Below are 25,485 nucleotides of genomic sequence, written 5' to 3' on the forward strand. Positions count from 1 at the left end.
TTATTGTTTTCAAATCTATACTTTGTGGGCTTTGCAAAGGCACTGACTAGTGTATCGTAATAGCTCTTGAATAAAGAGAACACTAATTCTTTAAGCAAAACATTGGTCTGAGGTGGGTTTGTGCAACTGGGATTGGTAATAATAAATGTATACAGTAGGTCTATGCAACTCTCATGCTTCTGCACATCAACATATACACAAATATATCTCTGAACCTCATAGTTATCTAGTTTAAAACGGTCCAAAGAACCTCAAAAAGAAAAAATACACTACATGACCAAGAGTATGTGGACACCTCACTCCAAAATGATGGGCATTACTATGGAGTTGGTCCCCCCCTTTGCTGCTATAACAGCCTCCACTCTTCTGGGAAGGCATTACTATGGAGTTGGTCCTCCCCCTTTGCTGCTATAACAGCCTCCACTCTTCTGGGAAGGCATTACTATGGAGTTGGTCCTCCCCCTTTGCTGCTATAACAGCCTCCACTCTTCTGGGAAGGCATTACTATGGAGTTGGTCCTCCCCATTTGCTGCTATAACAGCCTCCACTCTTCTGGGAAGGCATTAATATGGAGTTGGTCCTCCCCTTTGCTGCTATAACAGCCTCCACTCTTCTGGGAAGGCATTACTATGGAGTTGGTCCTCCCCTTTGCTGCTATAACAGCCTCCACTCTTCTGGGAAGGCATTACTATGGAGTTGGTCCCCCCTTGCTGCTATAACAGCCAACACTCTTCTGGGAAGGCATTAATATGGAGTTGGTCCTCCCCTTTGCTGCTATAACAGCCTCCACTCTTCTGGGAAGGCATTACTATGGAGTTGGTCCTCCCCTTTGCTGCTATAACAGCCTCCACTCTTCTGGGAAGGCATTACTATGGAGTTGGTCCCCCCTTTGCTGCTATAACAGCCAACACTCTTCTGGGAAGGCATTAATATGGAGTTGGTCCTCCCCTTTGCTGCTATAACAGCCTCCACTCTTCTGGGAAGGCATTACTATGGAGTTGGTCCCCCCTTTGCTGCTATAACAGCCAACACTCTTCTGGGAAGGCATTAATATGGAGTTGGTCCTCCCCTTTGCTGCTATAACAGCCTCCACTCTTCTGGGAAGGCATTAATATGGAGTTGCCCCCCCCCCCCTTTGCTGCTATAACAGCCTCCACTCTTACGGAAAGACTTGCCACTAGATGTTGGAACATCGCTGCGGGGACTTGATTCCATTCAGTAACAAGAGCATTAGTGAGGTCGGACACTGATGTTGGGCGATCAAGCCTGGCGCGCAGTCGGCGTTCCAATTCATCCCAAACCCATGAAGCTCCCGACGAACAGTTGTTGTGCTGATGTCGCTTCCAGAGGCAGTTTGTAACTTGGTAGTGAGTGTTGTAACCGAGGACAGACGCGCATCAGCACTCGGCAATCCCGTTCTGTGAGCTTCTATGGCCTACCACTTCGCGGCTGGGCTGTTGTTGCTCCTAGACATTTCCACTTCACAATAACAGCACTTACAGTTGACAGGGGCAGCTCTAGCAGGGCATAAATTTGACGAACTGACTTGTTGGAAAGGTGGAATCCTATGACGGTACCAAATATAAATTCACTGAGCTCTTCAGTAAGGCCATTCTACTGCCAATTTGTGTCTATTGAGATTGAATGGCTGTGTTATCAATTTTAAACACCTGTCACCAACAGGTGTGGCTGAAACAGCCAAATCCACAACATTTGAAGGGGTGTCCACATACTTCATATATAGTCATTATATGGCAGTATAATATATTATTTTCAACACACAGATAAAACACACACACTTCCACAGTTTGGGCATCTCATTTGGCAGTGTCAACGTATGGAGATCCATAGAAATAGAATAGCTAGAATGGACATTGGTTTTCAAGTCAACATTACATGATGGGGTGGCCAAATTGATTGTACCGGGGTGGGCCAGCAGCCATATTGAGTGTACTATCAAATTGTCGCGGTCTAGGGAGCTTTTCCATGCTAGTCATTCTATTTCTATGTGAAAAACACACATATAATAATAACAACTAAACACTACAGGCAGTCAACTGAACCGGTCTAAGAACTGTAGAACACTGGTTTGGAAGAGGCCCGTGTGGCCACTGCTCTCCTGGGTGAGCAGAACCCGGCCGTCGGGCCGATGTCTGTGGAGCAGGACCTGCTCACCCTGCATCAGGCTCATCTCTGACTCCGTCTGGGCCTGGTACGACGCCGCTACTCTGTGTCTGAGGGAGGATAGAGAAAGGTTCATGAGTGGAATTGAGAAAGAGATTTTCCATCTAACACATAACATAATAGATGCCATTTAGTAGACACTTTTATTCAAAGAGACTTGCAGTCATGCATGTATACATTCTACGTATGGGGGGGCCCCAGCGGGAATCAAACTCAAATAAAATGAAATGTTATTTGTCACCGAATACAACAGATAGACCTTACAGTGAAATGCTTCCTTACAAGCCATTTACCAACGTTGCAGTTTTTAGAAAAATAAGTGTTAAGAAAGTATTTACAAAAATAAACTTAAGTTAAACTTTTTTTTTTTTAATGAAATAAATAATTAAAGAGTAACAATTAAATAACAGTAACAGAGGGTACCGGTACAGAGTCAATGTGCGGGGGAACATGTTAGTCGAGGTAATTGAGGTAATAATGTACATGTAGGTCGAAGTAAAGTGACTATGCATGGATGATAAACAGAGTAGAAATGGGCTTGGGGGGGGGGGGGGGGGGGCAATGTAATGTAATGTGTAAAGCAATGTAATGTGTAATGTAATGTAGTCCGAGTAGCCATTTGATTAGTTGTTCAGGAGTCTTATGGCTTGTGGGTAGAAGCTATTAAGAAGCCTTTTGGACCTAGACTTGCCATGCGGTAGCAGACCGAACAGTCTATGACTAGGATGACTAGAGTCTTTGGCAATATTTAGTGCCTTCCTCTGACACAGCCTGGTATAGAGGCCCTGGATGGCAGGAAGCTTGTCCGAAAGTGATGTACTGGGCCATACGCAGTGCCCTCTGTTGCGCCTTATGGTTGAGATGCCGAGCAGTTGCCATACCAGGCGGCGATGCAACAAGTCAGGATGCTCTCGATGGTGCAGCTGTATAACTTTTTGAGGACCAATGCCAAATCTTTTCAGTCTCCTGAGGGTGAAAAGGCGTTGTCGTGCCCTCTTCATGCCGGTCTTGGTGTGTTTCGACCATGATAGTTTGTTGGTGATGTGGACACCAAGGAACTTGAAGCTCTCAACCTGCTCTACTACAGCCCAGTCGATGAGAATGGGGGCGTGCTCGGTCCTCCTTTTCCTGTAGCCCACAATCATCTCGTTTGTCTTGATCATGTTGAGGGAGAGGTTGTTATCCTGACACCACACTTCCAGTTCTCTGACCTCCTCCCTATAGGCTGTCTCATCTGTCGGTGATCAGGCCTACCACTGTTGTGTCGTCAGCAAACTTAATGATGGTGTTGGAGTCGTGGTTGACCATGCAGTTATGGGTGAACAGGGAGTACAGGAGGAACTAATGACCCATGGCGATGCAAGCGAGCAACAGAGGACCACCATCACATTCAGAAATCCTACTTCCTGAAGCAAGACACTAAGCAGGTCAGTTTGTGAAAGAGGTCTTGCTTGTTACCCTCATCACAGATCACAGCCGCCCCCATAACCATTACACAATGTCAACATTGGTATATCTATCTCCCTTTCCTGTAGAATTGATGTGTACTGTAATTTGAGTGAAACTCACTGTACCTGCTAGGGCTGCTGGACACTGATGGTGCTGATGATGTAGGTTTCGGATTGGATGTCAGAACATCTGAGGGGTTTGTCTCCAGACCTTTTCTAAGAACAGGAGCCTTGCCTTCTTTCAGGATGATCCCAGGCCCATCTCGCCCCAGTGTGAGTGATGGAGCCCAGACCTCCAGGGGAGGGGGACCAGGCCGGGTACTGGAGGGAGGCTGGCTACCCGAGGGCAGGGAGGTGGTCCTGGGCCGTGGTGGAGGGGAATCAGGCTGGGTCAGGAACCGCACTGACTTGGTGGGCTGAGGGATACAACACACAAACAATGTTGGCATTATGATACAGTAGTGGAATAGGAATAAAGATGATTGATGCTGGATATAGAAGACAGTGGCAGTCAGCATTTGCTACGTGAAAGAGTTCAAGTTAAGAGAAAATTTCACAATAAAGACAATCTGAAATAGAAGTCAAAGTAGATATGAAGTCAGTCAACTATCCCTCCAAGCTACTTTTACATTTATTTTGTATAATTTTTTATTTAACCTTTATTTAACTAGGCAAGCCAGTAAAGAACAATTCTTATTTACAATGATGGCCTACACCGGTCAAACCCAGACGATGCTGCGCCAAAGGTGCGCCGCCCAACCATGGCCGGTTATGATACAGCCTGTAATCGAACCAGGGTATCCATAGTGACGCCTCAAGTACTGAGATGCAGTGACTTAGACCGCTGCGCCACTACTTAATAATACCTAGACAGCAGGTGTGTTACCTTTTCTGTGTTGTTCTTGAGGGCGTCTGGTCTCACTAGGATGGAGTTGATGGACTGCTGACCATTCGATGCTGCTTGCCTCGTCTCGAACACCTGCCTATCGAACGTCTCTCTGGCAGCAGTGTCCCTGTCCTTCATAAAACCACCACTAGAGGGCACGGGTCCCTCAGACATCCAGGCCAGAGATCTGTTGTGATTGGGCAGGATGCTCATGTGTTGTTTCTTCCTGAGCAGAGCAGGGGAGTAGCCAGGGGCCTGGATATGGCTAAAGTTCTGGCTGTGAGAATGGGACTGAGAATGGGGCTGAAGGCCTGAGGTGGCGCTGGTAGTGTGGGGGTAGTGGTTACAGCGCTGGGATGAGCTCTGACTGTGGGTTTGGGTCTGAAGGGCTGAGCTGGAAGAGATGGTAGTGTGGGGGTAGTGGTTTCCCCGCTGAGATGAGCCTGAGGGGACATTAAAAAGACTTTGAAATCACTCAAAATGGATCCTTGTCAAATCAATCTAATTTCCACTGCACTGTTCTGGGTTCCATATTGTGATTATCAGACATATACAAACTAGAAGAGAGTAGTCTTTACAGGTTAACTATCTCTGACTGTTAAATACTGCATAATGTTAGGATAATAGCCAACCGTGGAGCCATCCAACCATTGAAAATGGAACTTTGTAGAGTTACGAACTTCCGCCACTCTCACCTCTGTGTGAACTATGGAAGACCCTCCTTACTGTGTCCCATCCCTCCGAGCCCACCCCGTGCCGGGACTTCCTGGTGGCGCCGCCTGATGACGTCACAGGCTGCGTGGCCATGGAGGCGGACTGCAGCGGAACCCGTTGTCCCGTAGAATAGGTCGTTTCATCGGAGTTGACCCTGTGGAGAGCTAGAACCACCGCTGGGGTCTTGGAGGACGAGGAGGTTCTTCTTCCAGGGACTGTACCGGGGACTGCCGTCACTGCCTTGGACTCCAAGAGCCTGGCAGAGGTTCTGTGGCAGACAGGAAATAGATAGATATTGCTGTCAAAATCAATAAATGAGGTGTCCATGACACAAAAGTCAAAGAGATGGAACCACTGTAGGTAGTCAATAATGACACACACATCGTCTAACAGAAAGGCTGATCCTCTCAATATAAAACCACAACATTACAATCCCAACAACAATTGCCACTTGTTTCTCACGGTCCGCCTAATGAAACCGGTAGAAATGGCTCTCCCACTTACCTGAGGACAGGGGTGACGTAGTTGCCGGGCAGAATGCCCACTTACCTGAGGACAGGGGTGACGTAGTTGCCGGGCAGAATGCCCACTTACCTGAGGACAGGTGTGATGTAGTTGCCGGGGAGGATGCCCACTTACCTGAGGACAGGTGTGATGTAGTTGCCGGGGAGGATGCCCACTTACCTGAGGACAGGTGTGACGTAGTTGCCGGGCAGAATGCCCACTTACCTGAGGACAGGTGTGACGTAGTTGCCGGGCAGAATGCCCACTTACCTGAGGACAGGTGTGACGTAGTTGCCGGGCAGAATGCCCACTTACCTGAGGACAGGTGTGACGTAGTTGCCGGGCAGAATGCCCACTTACCTGAGGACAGGTGTGACGTAGTTGCCGGGCAGAATGCCCACTTACCTGAGGACAGGTGTGACGTAGTTGCCGGGCAGAATGCCCACTTACCTGAGGACAGGTGTGACGTAGTTGCCGGGCAGAATGCCCACTTACCTGAGGACAGGTGTGATGTAGTTGCCGGGGAGGATGCCCACTTACCTGAGGACAGGTGTGACGTAGTTGCTGGGGAGGATGCCCACTTACCTGAGGACAGGGGTGACGTAGTTGCCGGTGAGGATGCCCACTTACCTGAGGACAGGTGTGACGTAGTTGCCGGTGAGGATGCCCACTTACCTGAGGACAGGTGTGACGTAGTTGCCGGTGAGGATGCCCACTGAGGACAGGTGTTACCTGAGGACAGGGGTGTGACGTAGTTGCCGGTGAGGATGCCCACTTACCTGAGGACAGGTGTGACGTAGTTGCCGGTGAGGATGCCCACTTACCTGAGGACAGGTGTGACGTAGTTGCCGGTGAGGATGCCCACTTACCTGAGGACAGGTGTGACGTAGTTGCCGGTGAGGATGCCCACTTACCTGAGGACAGGTGTGACGTAGTTGCCGGGGAGGATGCCCACTTACCTGAGGACAGGTGTGATGTAGTTGCCGGTGAGGATGCCCACTTACCTGAGGACAGGTGTGACGTAGTTGCCGGTGAGGATGCCCACTTACCTGAGGACAGGTGTGACGTAGTTGCCGGGGAGGATGCCCACTTACCTGAGGACAGGTGTGATGGAGGAGTTGCAGGTGTGATGTAGTTGCCGGTGGGGGAGGATGCCCACTTACCTGAGGACAGGTGTGATGTAGTTGCCGGTGAGGATGCCCACTTACCTGAGGACAGGTGTGACGTAGTTGCCGGTGAGGATGCCCACTTACCTGAGGACAGGTGTGACGTAGTTGCCGGGGAGGATGCCCACTTACCTGAGGACAGGTGTGATGTAGTTGCCGGGCAGAATGCCCACTTACCTGAGGACAGGTGTGACGTAGTTGCCGGGGAGGATGCCCACTTTGCCCGTCCGTAGAGAGAGGCCTCGGAGCCAGCCCTCCTTAAACTTCCCATACACCCCCACCATCTCCCCCTTCCTCAGCTCCAGTTCCTCAGAACGACAGGGCTTGTAGGAGTACAGAGCAGCACACCTGAAGAACAGATTACATGTTACCACAATCTCACATAGATGACAAATTCTCTATCATCACTTGTGCTTCTACACCTGCACTGGTTGCTGTTTGGGGTTTTAGGCTGCGTTTCTGTACGGCACTTTGAGGCATCGGCTGATGTTACTCAGTGTTACTCCAGTGTTATTCACAACGTTGATAGAGTCCCTAGGTGGCGGACTGCTTGGTGTCAGCGGAGGTTGTTGCTACCATGTTACTACTACGTTACCCCAATGTTTCTCTGCTGTGTAGAGCACACATTCGTGTCAGCGGAGGCTGTTACTACCATGTTACTACTACGTTACCCCAATGTTTCTCTGCTGTGTAGAGCACACATTGGTGTCAGCGGAGGCTGTTACTCATATGTTACTACTACGTTACCCCAATGTTCCTCTGCTGTGTAGAGCACACATTGGTGTCAGCGGAGGCTGTTACTCATATGTTACTACTACGTTACCCCAATGTTCCTCTGCTGTGTAGAGCACACATTGGTGTCAGCGGAGGCTGTTACTCATGTTACTACAAAGCTATTACTATGTTACTAACATGTTACTCACACACTGATGGAGAGCTGCTGAGTGGAGGACTGTTTGGTGTCCGAGGAGACGGAGGAGGACTGGGGGTTGATCAGAGCCATGGTGATGGTGGGAGGAGCTTCACCACTACTCATCTTCCTCACGCCCTATAGGCAGAGACAGAGGAGGAAGACCAGGATGTAAATATGTATACTGCCATAGAGTGTTCTTCCTCTCAACCCTATATAGAGAGGAAGACCAAGATATCAAACAGTAAAGTCGGAGATGATATCATGTAAAGTGACCTGTTAAAGACCGAGTAAGAATAAGATATTCCTATGTTAAATGTGAAAGGACGTGGTATCAATGAGAAACAAAGCAGACAAAGAAGGAATGCTAGAAGGAGATAAAGTGAGCGAGAAAAAAAACAGGAAGATATATGGACTTAAACCTGTTTGATTTAAAATAAGGATATGAATGAAGCTAATGTGGGAAACCCATTTTGAATTCAATCCTTCTGACAACATCCTTAGAGCGCTGGGCCAGTAACCAGAAGGTTGCTGGATCGAATCCCGAGCTGACAAGGTAAAAATCTGTTGTTCTGCCCCTGAGCAAGGCAGTTAACCCACTGTTCCCCGGGCGCCGAAAACGTGGATGTGATGAGGGGGTTGGTTTAAATACGGAAGACACATTTGAGTTGAAGGCATTCAGTTGTACAACTGCCTAGGTTCCCCCCTTTCCCTTTCTATTTAAACATAACATCCATCTGTTTGCCCTTGGATGAAGTGGTTAGAAAGTGACTTTTTCAAAAGATTTTGAAAATAAATAAAAAATACTGTCTGCTTTGGCTACTTCTTCTTTGCAAGCATGTCATGCAGGAGACTGTGGCTGATTTGTAGCTACTGTATACCAGGGTCCCAAAGGACTTCCTGTTTCCTACATAGGGCACAACTTTTGATCAGAACCGTGTGTGTGTGTGTGTGTGTGTGTGTGTGTGTGTGTGTGTGTGTGTGTGTGTGTGTGTGTGTGTGTGTGTGTGTGTGTGTGTGTGTGTGTGTGTGTGTGTGTGTGTGTGTGTGTGTGTGTGTGTGTGTGTGTGTGTGTGTGTGTGTGTGTGTTACACAGGCTGTTTTCACAACAACCAGAGAGAGAGTTGTTACCCCTCAAACACCCGGAGGGTAACACTACTGCTTTCATAATGATGTCTAGCACCATGTATTAAACTGTTCCATGTCTGAATGTTGTACGGTTTCACCATAATGCCAACACACCCACTCTGAGATTACCCTAGACTCCTAGGCAACGCAATGAGAATATTTAATGTTGTTAATAGCATAACGTGCGTGAGGCACACATAGATACAACGCCTCTGCAAATGAGTCACCGTCTATTTTGAGTGGCTTGGTTATGTAATGAAGGGTCATTATCCTGAAAGCTGTGGTCTGACCTGTTGGGAGACTCACTTCAGGTTGTCAGTACTGACTCACAGACACACCTCAGAGTAGCTCCACACTAAACCTGCATCAATACTGACTCACAGACACACCTCAGACTAGAGCCACACTAAACCTGCATCAGTACTGACACAGACACACCTCAGACTAGAGCCACACTAAACCTGCATCAGTACTGACTCACAGACACACCTCAGACTAGAGCCACACTAAACCTGCATCAGTACTGACTCACAGACACACCTCAGACTAGAGCCACACTAAACCTGCATCAGTACTGACTCACAGACACACCTCAGACTAGAGCCACACTAAACCTGCATCAGTACTGACTCACAGACACACCTCAGACTAGAGCCACACTAAACCTGCATCAGTACTGACACAGACACACCTCAGAGTAGCTCCACACTAAACCTGCATCAATACTGACTCACAGACACACCTCAGACTAGAGCCACACTAAACCTGCATCAGTACTGACTCACAGACACACCTCAGACTAGAGCCACACTAAACCTGCATCAGTACTGACTCACAGACACACCTCAGAGTAGCTCCACACAAAACCTGCATCAGTACTGACTCACAGACACACCTCAGACTAGAGTCCCACTAAACCTGCATCAATACTGACTCACAGACACACCTCAGAGTAGCTCCACACTAAACCTGCATCAGTACTGACTCACAGACACACCTCAGACTAGAGTCCCACTAAACCTGCATCAATACTGACTCACAGACACACCTCAGAGTAGCTCCACACTAAACCTGCATCAGTACTGACTCACAGACACACCTCAGACTAGAGTCCCACTAAACCTGCATCAATAGTGACTCACAGACACACCTCAGAGTAGCTCCACACTAAACCTGCATCAGTACTGACTCACAGACACACCTCAGAGTAGCTCCACACTAAACCTGCATCAGTACTGACACAGACACACCTCAGACTAGAGTCCCACTAAACCTGCATCAGTACTGACTCACAGACACACCTCAGACTAGAGCCACACTAAACCTGCATCAGTACTGACACAGACACACCTCAGAGTAGCTCCACACTAAACCTGCATCAGTACTGACACAGACACACCTCAGACTAGAGCCACACTAAACCTGCATCAGTACTGACTCACAGACACACCTCAGACTAGAGCCACACTAAACCTGCATCAGTACTGACTCACAGACACACCTCAGAGTAGCTCCACACTAAACCTGCATCAGTACTGACTCACAGACACACCTCAGACTAGAGCCACACTAAACCTGCATCAGTACTGACACAGACACACCTCAGACTAGAGCCACACTAAACCTGCATCAGTACTGACTCACAGACACACCTCAGAGTAGCTCCACACTAAACCTGCATCAGTACTGACACAGACACACCTCAGACTAGAGCCACACTAAACCTGCATCAGTACTGACTCACAGACCTGTTCAGCTCTCTGTAGTTCTATTGAAGTAGAGATTTCTAGTTAAAAGGTCCATTCTGTAGTGCGGTAGGCAGACTAGGCACACTGTGTCTTGTTCAGAGTTTCTCATTACTGCATTTCATAGGAAATGAATCTAAATTCATAGTGAAGAGACTAGTTGAGGGCAGAAAGGAGCTCTGCTGGCTAAGAGCATCAGCATCAGCATTTTTTGCTGTTCCCATCATGAAATAACAATTACATTGACTTTTACCAAACACTGAGCGTGTGGCCCAAATGGCTCCCTATATAGTGCACTACTTTTGACAAGGGAGGGAGGGAGGGAGGGAGGGAGGGAGGGAGGGAGGGGAGGGAGACAGGGGGAGGGAGGGGAGCAGGCAGGGAGGGAGGGGAGCGAGGGAGGGGAGCAGGCAGGGAGGGAGGGGAGCGAGGGAGGGGAGCAGGCAGGGAGGGAGAGAGAGAGGGAATGCAGGACCAGGCTTGTCTACTATTATAGGCACAGCGATGTGAAGGACTGTTACCTGCTCAGTGAAGAGGAAGGAGCTCTCAGGCAGATAAAAGAGAGGGAGATGGGAGAGAAAGAGAGAGGGAAAGACAAAGACAGAAAGAGAGGAGAGAACAGAAAGAGAAGGGGGAGGGGAATCGGGAACGAGAGAGAAAGAGAGGAGAGAGGAGAGAACAGAAAGAGAAGGGGGAGGGGAATCGGGAGAAAGAGAGGAGAGAGGAGAGAACAGAAAGAGAAGGGGGAGGGGAATCGGGAACGAGAGAGAAAGAGAGGAGAGAGGAGAGAACAGAAAGAGAAGGGGAGGGGAATCGGGAATGAGAGAGAAAGAGAGGAGAGAGGAGAGAACAGAAAGAGAAGGGGGAGGGGAATCGGGAATGAGAGAGAAAGAGAGGAGAGAGGAGAGAACAGAAAGAGAAGGGGGAGGGGAATCGGGAATGAGAGAGAAAGAGAGGAGAGAGGAGAGAACAGAAAGAGAAGGGGAGGGGAATCGGGAATGAGAGAGAAAGAGAGGAGAGAGGAGAGAACAGAAAGAGAAGGGGGAGGGGATCGGGAATGAGAGAGAAAGAGAGGAGAGAGGAGAGAACAGAAAGAGAAGGGGGAGGGGATCGGGAACGAGAGAGAGGAGAGAGGAGAGAACAGAAAGAGAAGGGGGAGGGGATCGGGAACGAGAGAGAGGAGAGAGGAGAGAACAGAAAGAGAAGGGGGAGGGGATCGGGAACGAGAGAGAAAGAGAGGAGAGAGGAGAGAACAGAAAGAGAAGGGGGAGGGGATCGGGAACGAGAGAGAAAGAGAGGAGAGAACAGAAAGAGAAGGGGGAGGGGATCGGGAACGAGAGAGAAAGAGAGGAGAGAGGAGAGAACAGAAAGAGAAGGGGGAGGGGATCGGGAACGAGAGAGAGGAGAGAGGAGAGAACAGAAAGAGAAGGGGGAGGGGATCGGGAACGAGAGAGAAAGAGAGGAGAGAGGAGAGAACAGAAAGAGAAGGGGAGGGGATCGGGAACGAGAGAGAGGAGAGAGGAGAGAACAGAAAGAGAAGGGGGAGGGGATCGGGAACGAGAGAGAAAGAGAGGAGAGAGGAGAGAACAGAAAGAGAAGGGGAGGGGATCGGGAACGAGAGAGAAAGAGAGGAGAGAGGAGAGAACAGAAAGAGAAGGGGGAGGGGAATCGGGAATGAGAGAGAAAGAGAGGAGAGAGGAGAGAACAGAAAGAGAAGGGGGAGGGGAATCGGGAATGAGAGAGAAAGAGAGGAGAGAGGAGAGAACAGAAAGAGAAGGGGAGGGGAATCGGGAATGAGAGAGAAAGAGAGGAGAGAGGAGAGAACAGAAAGATAAGGGGGAGGGGAATCGGGAACGAGAGAGAAAGAGAGGAGAGAGGAGAGAACAGAAAGAGAAGGGGAGGGGAATCGGGAATGAGAGAGAAAGAGAGGAGAGAGGAGAGAACAGAAAGAGAAGGGGGAGGGAATCGGGAATGAGAGAGAAAGAGAGGAGAGAGGAGAGAACAGAAAGAGAAGGGGAGGGGAATCGGGAATGAGAGAGAAAGAGAGGAGAGAGGAGAGAACAGAAAGAGAAGGGGGAGGGGAATCGGGAATGAGAGAGAAAGAGAGGAGAGAACAGAAAGAGAAGGGGGAGGGGAATCGGGAATGAGAGAGAAAGAGAGGAGAGAACAGAAAGAGAAGGGGGAGGGGATCGGGAACGAGAGAGAAAGAGAGGAGAGAGGAGAGAACAGAAAGAGAAGGGGGAGGGGAATCGGGAATGAGAGAGAAAGAGAGGAGAGAGGAGAGAACAGAAAGAGAAGGGGGAGGGGAATCGGGAATGAGAGAGAAAGAGAGGAGAGAAGAGAGAACAGAAAGAGAGACAAGGGGTGCTGTTATATAACTGACTCTACAGAGTGACTCACCATCATCATCATAAGCATGTGAGGGATCAACAGAGAGACAGAGGGGTGCTCTGGACCCTCCTCCTCCTCCTCCTCCTCTTTATCCCTGCCTGAGAGCATGAGTCTACATCTGCACTTTCAGCATGATTCTGTCCCTCCCTGACATGACATGGATAATTGCAGGGTAGAACAATGACATTTCTATTTAATCAACCTAATTATCTTAAAGGGGTAGGTCACCTGGCAACAGTCAGTGAGAAGTCGTTTACAAGGCTCTGCGGTGTGACCATTTTACTCACGTACAAATATTTTGCTGTGAGACCTGGAATTGTTATTGAGGAGTACCAGTGTACACAGCAGAATGGAGGATTCTGGCTTTAATGCCACATAAACATATGTTTTCATTGTGCTCCTAAATCCTTTTGTGTGTAACTACGTGTTTTAACTTAGAAGACAAAAAGGTCTGTGTAGAGCCCTGAGGTTTGAAATGAAATCAGAGGTGTTTTTGTGTTGGTAAGACTGACATAGCGTCAGAATAACCTGCTTTGAAATAACTACACAGCATAGTGTAGTTGTACAGTATCACTCAGGGTTAAAAGGTAGAGGATTAATTTCTTTATCTGGGACCAGGCACAACATAACACACGGTAGGTACTGCACCTGAGTCAGCGTAGGTGCATAGCTAACGCTGCACCAGCAGTCCAGATTATTTTTATGGTACATTAAGTAAGTTCAAGGTTGTTGTCCCCTTCATCTCGTATCAGATACACCTTATTGAGCACCCTTCCTGTCTGTGGCTCCATACCAAATTGCAACCTACATAGTGCACTGCTTTTGACCAGAGCCCTGGTCTATATATGGAATTGGGTCCCATTTTAGATGCTGGTGTATTCTATCTCCTAGGCCAGGCTAGACCACAGCAGGCCAGGCTAGACCACAGCAGGCCAGGCTAGACCACAGCAGGACAGGCTAGACCACAGCAGGACAGGCTAGACCACAGCAGGCCAGGCTAGACCACAGCAGGCCAGGCTAGACCACAGCAGGACAGGCTAGACCACAGCAGGCCAGGCTAGACCACAGCAGGCCAGGCTAGACCACAGCAGGCCAGGCTAGACCACAGCAGGCCAGGCTAGACCACAGCAGGCCAGGCTAGACCACAGCAGGACAGGCTAGACCACAGCAGGCCAGGCTAGACCACAGCAGGCCAGGCTAGACCACAGCAGGACAGGCTAGACCACAGCAGGACAGGCTAGACCACAGCAGGCCAGGCTAGACCACAGCAGGACAGGCTAGACCACAGCAGGCCAGGCTAGACCACAGCAGGCCAGGCTAGACCACAGCAGGACAGGCTAGACCACAGCAGGCCAGGCTAGACCACAGCAGGACAGGCTAGACCACAGCAGGACAGGCTAGACCACAGCAGGCCAGGCTAGACCACAGCAGGACAGGCTAGACCACAGCAGGCCAGGCTAGACCACAGCAGGACAGGCTATGTCCTTTCAGATGGCTACTCATCAGCTTCAGGGAAGCCTGGTCTTACTGTTTCCTATAGACTCCCCCTCATCCTTCACTACCTCCACCCACCTCTCCTTCACTACCTCCACCCACCTCTCCTTCACTACCTCCACCCACCTCCCCTTCACTACCTCCACCCACCTCTCCTTCACTACCTCCACCCACCTCCCCTTCACTACCTCCACCCACCTCCCCTTCACTACCTCCACCCACCTCTCCTTCACTACCTCCACCCTTCACTACCTCCACCCACCTCCCCTTCACTACCTCCACCCACCTCTCCTTCACTACCTCCACCCACCTCCCCTTCACTACCTCCACCCACCTCTCCTTCACTACCTCCACCCACCTCCCCTTCACTACCTCCACCCACCTCTCCTTCACTACCTCCACCCTTCACTACCTCCACCCACCTCCCCTTCACTACCTCCACCCACCTCCCCTTCACTACCTCCACCCACCTCTCCTTCACTACCTCCATCCACCTCCCCTTCACTACCTCCACCCACCTCTCCTTCACTACCTCCACCAACCTCCCCTTCACTACCTCCACCCACCTCTCCTTCACTACCTCCACCCACCTCCCATACACTACCTCCACCCACCTCCCCTTCACTACCTCCACCCACCTCCCCTTCACTACCTCCACCCACCCCTCCTTCACTACCTCCACCCACCTCCCATACACTACCTCCACCCACCTCCCCTTCACTACCTCCACCCACCTCCCCTTCACTACCTCCACCCACCTCCCCTTCACTACCTCCACCCACCTCCCCTTCACTACCTCCACCCACCTCTCCTTCACTACCTCCACTTCACTACCTCCACCCACCACCCCTTCACTACCTCCACCCACCTCTCCTTCACTACCTCTATCCTTCACTACCTCCACCCACCACCCCTTCACAACCTCTATCCTTCACAACCTCCACCCACCTCTCCTTCACAACCTCCACCCACCTCTCCTTCACAACCTCTATCCTTCACTCCCTCCACCCACCTCTCCTTCACTACCTCCACCCCAACTCTCCTTCACAACCTCTAACCTTCACTCCCTCCACCTGTAATAATGCTTCCTCTCCCTCTGGTTCATTCCTAAAGCACATGGTCATAATGGTTCCATCCCCTAAGGTGTAGGGTGCCATTTGGGATGCAGGCCTTGGCTCTCCTCTGACTCAATTATCCTTTTTAAAACAGCCTGTGTTAAATTAACTAGTTATTGTGAAAAACAGCCCGTGTTAAATTAACTAGTTATGGTGAAAACGGCCTGTATTAAAGGACTAGTTATTGTGAAAACAGCCTGTATTAAAGGACTAGTTATGGTGAAAACAGCCTGTATTAAAGGACTAGTTATGGTGAAAACAGCCTGTATTAAAGGACTAGTTATTGTGAAAACAGCCCGTGTTAAAGGACTAGTTATGGTGAAAACAGCCTGTATTAAAGGACTAGTTATGGTGAAAACAGCCTGTATTAAAGGACTAGTTATGGTGAAAACAGCCTGTATTAAAGGACTAGTTATTGTGAAAACAGCCCGTGTTAAAGGACTAGTTATGGTGAAAACAGCCTGTATTAAAGGACTAGTTATGGTGAAAACAGCCTGTATTAAAGGACTAGTTATGGTGAAAACAGCCTGTATTACATTAACTAGTTATTGTGAAAACAGCCTGTATTACATTAACTAGTTATTGTGAAAACAGCCTGTATTAAAGGACTAGTTATGGTGAAAACAGCCTATGTTAAAGGACTAGTTAGTGAAAACAGCCTGTGTTAAAGGACTAGTTCTCTCTCTAACCCTGGCATTCCACAGAGATCTTGAGACAACAGCAATAGAGAGACAGAGACCTTGAGACAACAGCAATAGAGAGACAGAGACCTTGAGACAACAGCAATAGAGAGACAGTTGATGGGGAATTTCCAAGGAGGAAGAATACAACAAAAAGAACCAGATGTATGAAGCACAAAGTCAACACCAAGACACTGAGCCACAGAGTAAATGGCTTGAAGCTTTATCCAAATCCTCTACGCTGCCCTGAACACAAACACACCTGAGGACTCACCTGTTGTGACAGGTGTCTGCCAGTTCTCACGGAGTTTCGCTTCACGCGCTGTGAGGTCACACCTGAGCGGTGAGAGGAGCTGTGGTTGGGAGGGGGGGCGGAGGGTTGGGACAGCTGGCTCTGTTGAACCTGATGGTTCAGGCTGTTGAGGGCACTGACGCTGGGTGGCTGCCCCCGCCCCTGGGTCGGCTGGTACCCACTGTTGATATTAGCAGGTTGTTGTGCCTGGGTTGACTGGTACAGACCATTGATATTCCAAGGTTGTGTCTGGTTGGACTGGTACAGGGTGCTGCTGTTAGCTTGTTGCTGTTTCCCCTGGGTGGTGGTAGGGGGGTTGAGAGCAGAAATATTGGAGGTCTTCTTGGGGCTCTGGGTCGCCCCGAAGCAGGTTGCCCGGTCGGGGTTTGTTGATCCACTCTCACTCCCGATCCCTGGGCGAGATTCAGCCGAGGAGTCACTCCCCTTCCAGGTCTTTCCCTCCAGAAGCTTGGCTGCTGCCTCTGTGAATGGCTGGGAGAGAAGAAACACAGAGGATCAGAGTGAGAGGACAGAGGAGAGCGAGAGAGAGAGAGAGAGAGAGAGAGAGAGAGAGAGAGAGAGAGAGAGAGAGAGAGAGAGAGAGAGAGAGAGAGACAGAGAGAGACAGAGAGAGACAGAGAGAGACAGAGAGAGACAGAGAGAGACAGAGAGACAGAGAGAGAGAGAGAGAGAGAGAGACAGAGACAGAGACAGAGACAGAGACAGAGACAGAGACAGAGACAGAGACAGAGAGAGAGAGAGAGAGAGAGAGAGAGAGAGAGAGAGAGAGAGAGAGAGAGAGAGAGAGAGAGAGAGAGAGAGAGAGAGAGAGAGAGAGAGAGAGAGAGAGAGAGAGAGAGAGAGAGAGAGAGAGAGAGAGAGACCGAGCATAAATAGAGAACCCACTCACTCCTAATCTCCCAGTGAAAATAAAAAAGTGTTGATCACAAACAGAGAGGAAAATGTTCTTCCTCCCTTCTCCCTCTCTCAGCCTCTGTACCTGACATCCCATGGATCCTCACTGTGGTCTTCTCTGATCTGTGACACAGCTGTTTTAAAGAGCCCTGTACTCTCATTCCACTGTGGTCTTCTCTGATCTGTGACGCAGCTGTTTTAAAGAGCCCTGTACTCTCATTCCACTGTGGTCTTCTCTGATCTGTGACGCAGCTGTTTTAAAGAGCCCTGTATACTCTCACTCCCCAGCTCTCATCCTGCACTTGTTGGCTAGGCTCTAGGCTCTAAACAGTCAGGCGGGCAGACAGAAAAGCACCAGTTGAGATAGGCAGTCAGTCGTGACTGGTGTTAAGAGGAGCAGGAGGCAGAGTGGAGCAGAGCGATGCTGCTAAACAGGCAAAGCAGACAGGCAGGAAGGAAGGAAGGAAGGAAGGAAGGAAGGAAGGAAGGAAGGAAGGAAGGAAGGAAGGAAGGAAGGAAGGTCGACAGACATACAGACAGACAGACAGAGAGGCAGAAAGACAGGCAGGCAGTGCTAATTGATATTCCCTACAGTGATGTGCTCTTATGCCATCCAAGCACAGAAAGCATTACGGTGTCCTTACGCTTCACTGCCTGACACGGGGAGTAGAGGAGAGGACGCAGGCTCAGAGAGACAGAGAGGAGAGAACATAACAGGAAAACATAGGGATACATATGAAAAGCTAAAAGTGAAAAGAAGAGTGGAAGGTCAGAGAGGAGAAGACAGAAGAGTGGAAGGTCAGAGAGGAGACGACAGACGAGTGGAATGTCAGAGAGGAGAAGAAATACGAGTGGAGGTCAGAGAGGAGAAGAAAGCCGAGTGGAAGGTCAGAGAGGAGAAGAAAGACGAGTGGAAGGTCAGAGAGGAGAAGAAATACGAGTGGAGGTCAGAGAGGAGAAGAAAGCCGAGTGGAAGGTCAGAGAGGAGAAGAAAGACGAGTGGAAGGTCAGAGAGGAGAAGAAAGATGAGTGGAAGGTCAGAGAGGAGAAGAAAGACGAGTGGAAGGTCAGAGAGGAGAAGAAAGACGAGTGGAAGGTCAGAGAGGAGAAGAAAGACGAGTGGAAGGTCAGAGAGGAGAAGAAAGACGAGTGGAAGGTCAGAGAGGAGAAGAAAGACGAGTGGAAGGTCAGAGAGGAGAAGAAAGACGAGTGGAAGGTCAGAGAGGAGAAGAAAGACGAGTGGAAGGTCAGAGAGGAGAAGAAAGACGAGTGGAAGGTCAGAGAGGAGAAGAAAGACGAGTGGAAGGTCAGAGAGAAGAAAGACGAGTGGAAGGTCAGAGAGGAGAAGAAAGACGAGTGGAAGGTCAGAGAGGAGAAGAAAGACGAGTGGAAGGGTAAAAATAGAAAAGAAGAGTGGCAGATAGGAAATGAGGAAAAGAAAAAAAAGGGCCCTGGGCAAAAGTAGTGCACTTTATAGGGATTTGGGCCAGACTCAGCAGAGAGAGTAGGATTAGAGCTATTCTCCTCAGTACACTGCAGTTCAGAAGGCAGGAGGTCTGACATTTAGGTATGAATCAAAGTACTGCCTCAGCACTGAGCACTGAGCCAGTATTAACCTCTATCACAAGATACCAATGTATAGGGTCCTGAGAGGGGAGGTATCACTACGTTGATCATATCTAACAGTATGGTATCCTCACTATACAATAGATGGGTGGAATAAAGAGGACTAACCTCAGTGAAATGGAGAGGGAAAATGCCAACTTTGTCTCCCAGCTTTCCTTCAATCCAGTTTTCATCTGCTCGTCTGATGACCGTGAGGATGTCTCCCTGTAATTTAGGATTAGAGTAAGGGAGAAAGAAAGAGAGAGAGAGAGAGAGAGAGAGAGAGAGAGAGAGAGAGAGAGAGAGAGAGAGAGAGAGAAGGAGAGAGAAGGAGAGAGAGAGAGAGAGAGAGAGAGGACAGGGGAGAGAGAGAGAGAGAGAGAGGAGAGAGAGAGAGAGAGAGAGAGAGAGAGAGAGAGAGAGAGAGAGAGAGAGAGAGAGAGAGAGAGAGAGAGAGAGAGAGAGAGAGAAGGAGAGAGAGAGATAAGGAGAGAGAAGGAGAGAGAGGGAGAGGGAGAGAGAGAGAGAGAGAGAGAGAGAGAGAGAGAGAGAGAGAGAGAGAGAGAGAGGAGAGAGAGAGAAGGAGAGAGAGAGAGAGAGAGAGAGAGAGAGAGAGAGAGAGAGAGAGAGAGAGAGAGAGAGAGAGAGAGAGAGAGAGAGAGAGAGAGAGAGAGAGAGAGAGAGAGAGAGAGAGAGAGAGAGAGAGAGAGAGAGAGAGAGAGAGAGAGAGAGAGAAGGAGAGAGAGAGAGGACAGGGAGAGAGAGAAGGAGAGAGAGAGAGAGAGAAGGAGAGAGAGAGAGAGGACAGGGAGAGAGAGAGAGAGAGAGAGAGAGAGAGAGAGAGAGAGAGAGAGAGAGAGAGAGAGAGAGAGAGAGAGAGAGAGAGAAGGAGAGAGAGAGGAAGGGAGAGAGAGAGAGAGAGAGAGAAGAGAGAGAGAGAGAGAGAGAGAGAGAGAGAGAGAGAGAGAGAGAGAGAGAGAGAGAGAGAGAGAGAGAGAGAGAGAGAGAGAGAGAGAGAGGAGAGAGAGAGAGAGATAGGAGAGAGAGAGGAGAGAGAGAGAGAGGAGAGAGAGAGAGAGAGAGAGAGAGAGAGAGAGAGAGAGAGAGAGAGAGAGAGAGAGAGAGAGAGAGAGAGAGAGAGAGAGAGAGAGAGAGAGAGAGAGAGAGAGAGAGAGAGAGAGAGAGAAGAGAGAGAGAGAGAGAGAGAGAGAGAGAGAGAGAGAGAGAGAGAGAGAGAGAGAGAGAGAGAGAGAGAGAGAGAGAGAGAGAGAGAGAGAGAGAGAGAGAGAGAGAGAGAGAGAGAGAGAGAGAGAGAGAGAGAGAGAGAGAGAGAGAGAGAGAGAGAGAGAGAGAGAGAGAGAGAGAGAGAGAGAGAGAGAGAGAGAGAGAGAGAGAGAGAGAGAGAGAGAGAGAGAGAGAGAGAGAGAGAGAGAGAGAGAGAGAGAGAGAGAGAGAGAGAGAGAGAGAGAGAGAGAGAGAGAGAGAGAGAGAGAGAGAGAAGAGAGAGAGAGAGAGAAGAGAGAGAGAGAGAGAGAGAGAGAGAGAGAGAGAGAGAGAGAGAGAGAGAGAGAGAGAGAGAGAGAGAGAGAGAGAGAGAGAGAGAGAGAGAGAGAGAGAGGAGAGCAAGAGAGAGGAGAGAGAGAGAGAGAGAGAGAGAGAGAGAGAGAGAGAGAGAGAGAGAGAGAGAGAGAGAGCGAAGGAGTGAGAGAGAGAGAGAGAGAGAAAGAGAGCGAAGGAGTGAGAGAGAGAGAGAGAAAGAGAGAGAGAGAGAGCGAAGGAGTGAGAGAGAGAGAGGAGAAGAGAGAGAGAGAAGGAGAGGAAGGAGAGAGAGAGGAAGAAGAGAGAGAGAGGGGGGAGAGAGAGAGAGCGGAGAGAGAGAAGAGATAGAGAGAAGGAGAGGAGAGATAGAGAAAGAAGAAAGAAAGAGCAAGAGAGGGAAAAGAGGTAGAGACAGACAAAGAGCTAGTGGGTTTATATGTTTCTATTGTTTCTCTCAGAGCCTTTAAAAGAAGTGCAGAAAGAAAATTTGAGATCTGAAATAAGTCATTTTGAAGTAGAAGTGTTGATGTATATTATTTTATGAATCTACTAACTACAGGCTTGATGGGTACAGAGCACCAAGGTACGGTGGGTATATACACAATGATCTGTTAACTAATAATCAACTGATCAAATCAAAGAAACCCCCCACACCTAATTTGAATAAGACCGACACAATCTCTGAGAAAGAAAGTAATGTATTCACATTTAACATTTACATTTAAGTCATTTAGCAGACGCTCTTATCCAGAGCGACTTACAAATTGGTGCATTCACCTTATGACATCCATGCTAGAAACTACTCTGTCCGGACAGGCCTCTCAATGTGGCGACCCACAGGGTGTGCATGGCCAGTACGAACACTACTCTGTCCGGACAGGCCTCTCAATGTGGCGACCCACAGGGTGTGCATGGCCAGTACGAACACTACTCTGTCCGGACAGGCCTCTCAATGTGGCGACCCACAGGGTGTGCATGGCCAGTACGAACACTACTCTGTCCGGACAGGCCTCTCAATGTGGCGACCCACAGGGTGTGCATGAACACTACTCTGTCCGGACAGTGCATGGCCAGTACGAACACTAACATGTGGCGACCCTGCATGGCCAGTACGAACACTACTCTGTCCGGACAGGCCTCTCAATGTGGCGACCCACAGGGTGTGCATGGCCAGTACGAACACTACTCTGTCCGGACAGGCCTCTCAATGTGGCGACCCACAGGGTGTGCATGGCCAGTACGAACACTACTCTGTCCGGACAGGCCTCTCAATGTGGCGACCCACAGGGTGTGCATGGCCAGTACGAACACTACTCTGTCCGGACAGGCCTCTCAATGTGGCGACCCACAGGGTGTGCATGGCCAGTGCATGGCCAGAACACTACTCTGTCCGGACAGGCCTCTCAATGTGGCGACCCACAGGGTGTGCATGGCCAGTACGAACACTACTCTGTCCGGACAGGCCTCTCAATGTGGCGACCCACAGGGTGTGCATGGCCAGTACGAACACTACTCTGTCCGGACAGGCCTCTCAATGTGGCGACCCACAGGGTGTGCATGGCCAGTACGAACACTACTCTGTCCGGACAGGCCTCTCAATGTGGCGACCCACAGGGTGTGCATGGCCAGTACGAACACTACTCTGTCCGGACAGGCCTCTCAATGTGGCGACCCACAGGGTGTGCATGGCCAGTACGAACACTACTCTGTCCGGACAGGCCTCTCAATGTGGCGACCCAGGGTGTGCATGGGAACACTACTCTGTCCGGACAGGCCTCTCAATGTGGCGACCCACATGCATGGCCAGTACGAACACTACTCTGTCCGGACAGGCCTCTCAATGTGGCGACCCACAGGGTGTGCATGGCCAGTACGAACACTACTCTGTCCGGACAGGCCTCTCAATGTGGCGACCCACAGGGTGTGCATGGCCAGTACGAACACTACTCTGTCCGGACAGGCCTCTCAATGTGGCGACCCACAGGGTGTGCATGGCCAGTACGAACACTACTCTGTCCGGACAGGCCTCTCAATGTGGCGACCCACAGGGTGTGCATGGCCAGTACGAACACTACTCTGTCCGGACAGGCCTCTCAATGTGGCGACCCACAGGGTGTGCATGGCCAGTACGAACACTACTCTGTCCGGACAGGCCTCTCAATGTGGCGACCCACAGGGTGTGCATGGCCAGTACGAACACTACTCTGTCCGGACAGGCCTCTCAATGTGGCGACCCACAGGGTGTGCATGGCCATGTGGCGAACACTACTCTGTCCGGACAGGCCTCTCAATGTGGCGACCCACAGGGTGTGCATGGCCAGTACGAACACTACTCTGTCCGGACAGGCCTCTCAATGTGGCGACCCACAGGGTGTGCATGGCCAGTACGAACACTACTCTGTCCGGACAGGCCTCTCAATGTGGCGACCCACAGGGTGTGCATGCCTCTCAATGTGGCGACCCCAGTGCATGGCCGAACACTACTCTGTCCGGACAGGCCTCTCAATGTGGCGACCCACAGGGTGTGCATGGCCAGTACGAACACTACTCTGTCCGGACAGGCCTCTCAATGTGGCGACCCACAGGGTGTGCATGGCCAGTACGAACACTACTCTGTCCGGACAGGCCTCTCAATGTGGCGACCCACAGGGTGTGCATGGCCAGTACGAACACTACTCTGTCCGGACAGGCCTCTCAATGTGTGTGCATGGCCCACAGGACAGGTGTGCATGGCCAGGGTGTGCATGGCCAGTACGAACACTACTCTGTCCGGACAGGCCTCTCAATGTGGCGACCCACAGGGTGTGCATGGCCAGTACGAACACTACTCTGTCCGGACAGGCCTCTCAATGTGGCGACCCACAGGGTGTGCATGGCCAGTACGAACACTACTCTGTCCGGACAGGCCTCTCAATGTGGCGACCCACAGGGTGTGCATGGCCAGTACGAACACTACTCTGTCCGGACAGGCCTCTCAATGTGGCGACCCACAGGGTGTGCTGTCCGGACAGGCCAGTACGAACGAACACTACTCTGTCCGGACAGGCCTCTCAATGTGGCGACCCACAGGGTGTGCATGGCCAGTACGAACACTACTCTGTCCGGACAGGCCTCTCAATGTGGCGACCCACAGGGTGTGCATGGCCAGTACGAACACTACTCTGTCCGGACAGGCCTCTCAATGTGGCAGGACCCACAGGGTGTGCATGGCCAGTACGAACACTACTCTGTCCGGACAGGCCTCTCAATGTGGCGACCCACAGGGTGTGCATGGCCAGTACGAACACTACTCTGTCCGGACAGGCCTCTCAATGTGGCGACCCACAGGGTGTGCATGGCCAGTACGAACACTACTCTGTCCGGACAGGCCTCTCAATGTGGCGACCCACAGGGTGTGCATGGCCAGTACGAACACTACTCTGTCCGGACAGGCCTCTCAATGTGGCGACCCACAGGGTGTGCATGGCCAGTACGAACACTACTCTGTCCGGACAGGCCTCTCAATGTGGCGACCCACAGGGTGTGCATGGCCAGTACGAACACTACTCTGTCCGGACAGGCCTCTCAATGTGGCGACCCACAGGGTGTGCATCCGGACAGGCCAATGTGGCGACCCACAGGGTGTGCATGGAACACTACTCTGTCCGGACAGGCCTCTCAATGTGGCGACCCACAGGGTGTGCATGGCCAGTACGAACACTACTCTGTCCGGACAGGCCTCTCAATGTGGCGACCCACAGGGTGTGCATGGCCAGTACGAACACTACTCTGTCCGGACAGGCCTCTCAATGTGGCGACCCACAGGGTGTGCATGGCCAGTACGAACACTACTCTGTCCGGACAGGCCTCTCAATGTGGCGACCCACAGGGTGTGCATGGCCAGTGGCGACCCACAGGGTGAACACTACTCTGTCCGGACAGGCCTCTCAATGTGGCGACCCACAGGGTGTGCATGGCCAGTACGAACACTACTCTGTCCGGACAGGCCTCTCAATGTGGCGACCCACAGGGTGTGCATGGCCAGTACGAACACTACTCTGTCCGGACAGGCCTCTCAATGTGGCGACCCACAGGGTGTGCATGGCCAGTACGAACACTACTCTGTCCGGACAGGCCTCTCAATGTGGCGACCCACAGGGTGTGCATGGCCAGTACGAACACTACTCTGTCCGGACAGGCCTCTCAATGTGGCGACCCACAGGGTGTGCATGGCCAGTACGAACACTACTCTGTCCGGACAGGCCTCTCAATGTGGCGACCCACAGGGTGTGCATGGCCAGTACGAACACTACTCTGTCCGGACAGGCCTCTCAATGTGGCGACCCACAGGGTGTGCATGGCCAGTACGAACACTACTCTGTCCGGACAGGCCTCTCAATGTGGCGACCCACAGGGTGTGCATGGCCAGTACGAACACTACTCTGTCCGGACAGGCCTCTCAATGTGGCGACCCCAGGGTGTGCATGGCCAGTACGAACACTACTCTGTCCGGACAGGCCTCTCAATGTGGCGACCCACAGGGTGTGCATGGCCAGTACGAACACTAGGCCTCTCTGTCCGGACAGGCCTCTCAATGTGGCGACCCACAGGGTGTGCATGGCCAGTACGAACACTACTCTGTCCGGACAGGCCTCTCAATGTGGCGACCCACAGGGTGTGCATGGCCAGTACGAACACTACTCTGTCCGGACAGGCCTCTCAATGTGGCGACCCACAGGGTGTGCATGGCCAGTGCACTCTGTCCGGACAGGCCTCTCAATGTGGCGACC

General features: G+C 50.8%; 1 protein-coding gene across 5 annotated transcripts in view; it reads right to left on the bottom strand.

Moving 5' to 3' along the window:
* Positions 1-1,267: 1,267 nt before the first annotated feature.
* Positions 1,268-25,485, bottom strand: part of LOC123993695 (E3 ubiquitin-protein ligase SH3RF1-like) — a 75,040-nt gene continuing 50,822 nt past the window's right edge. For 2 of the 5 annotated variants that reach the window (XM_046296099.1, XM_046296101.1), the window contains exons 3-10: positions 19,307-19,402; positions 16,628-17,149; positions 7,826-7,950; positions 7,080-7,250; positions 5,214-5,500; positions 4,519-4,961; positions 3,759-4,048; positions 1,268-2,234 (exon numbers count right to left, since the gene is read on the bottom strand). In XM_046296099.1, the coding sequence (XP_046152055.1) occupies positions 2,054-2,234; positions 3,759-4,048; positions 4,519-4,961; positions 5,214-5,500; positions 7,080-7,250; positions 7,826-7,950; positions 16,628-17,149; positions 19,307-19,402 (2,115 nt within the window). In that variant the 3' untranslated portion in view covers positions 1,268-2,053. Of the gene's footprint in view, positions 2,235-3,758; positions 4,049-4,518; positions 4,962-5,213; positions 5,501-7,079; positions 7,251-7,825; positions 7,951-16,627; positions 17,150-17,567; positions 18,045-19,306; positions 19,403-25,485 lie in introns of those variants that run through there. The other 3 variants (XM_046296100.1, XM_046296102.1, XM_046296103.1) reach the window with 3 other exon arrangements.

Source organism: Oncorhynchus gorbuscha, linkage group LG13 (assembly GCF_021184085.1).
Source record: "Oncorhynchus gorbuscha isolate QuinsamMale2020 ecotype Even-year linkage group LG13, OgorEven_v1.0, whole genome shotgun sequence".
Taxonomy (NCBI): domain Eukaryota; kingdom Metazoa; phylum Chordata; class Actinopteri; order Salmoniformes; family Salmonidae; genus Oncorhynchus; species Oncorhynchus gorbuscha.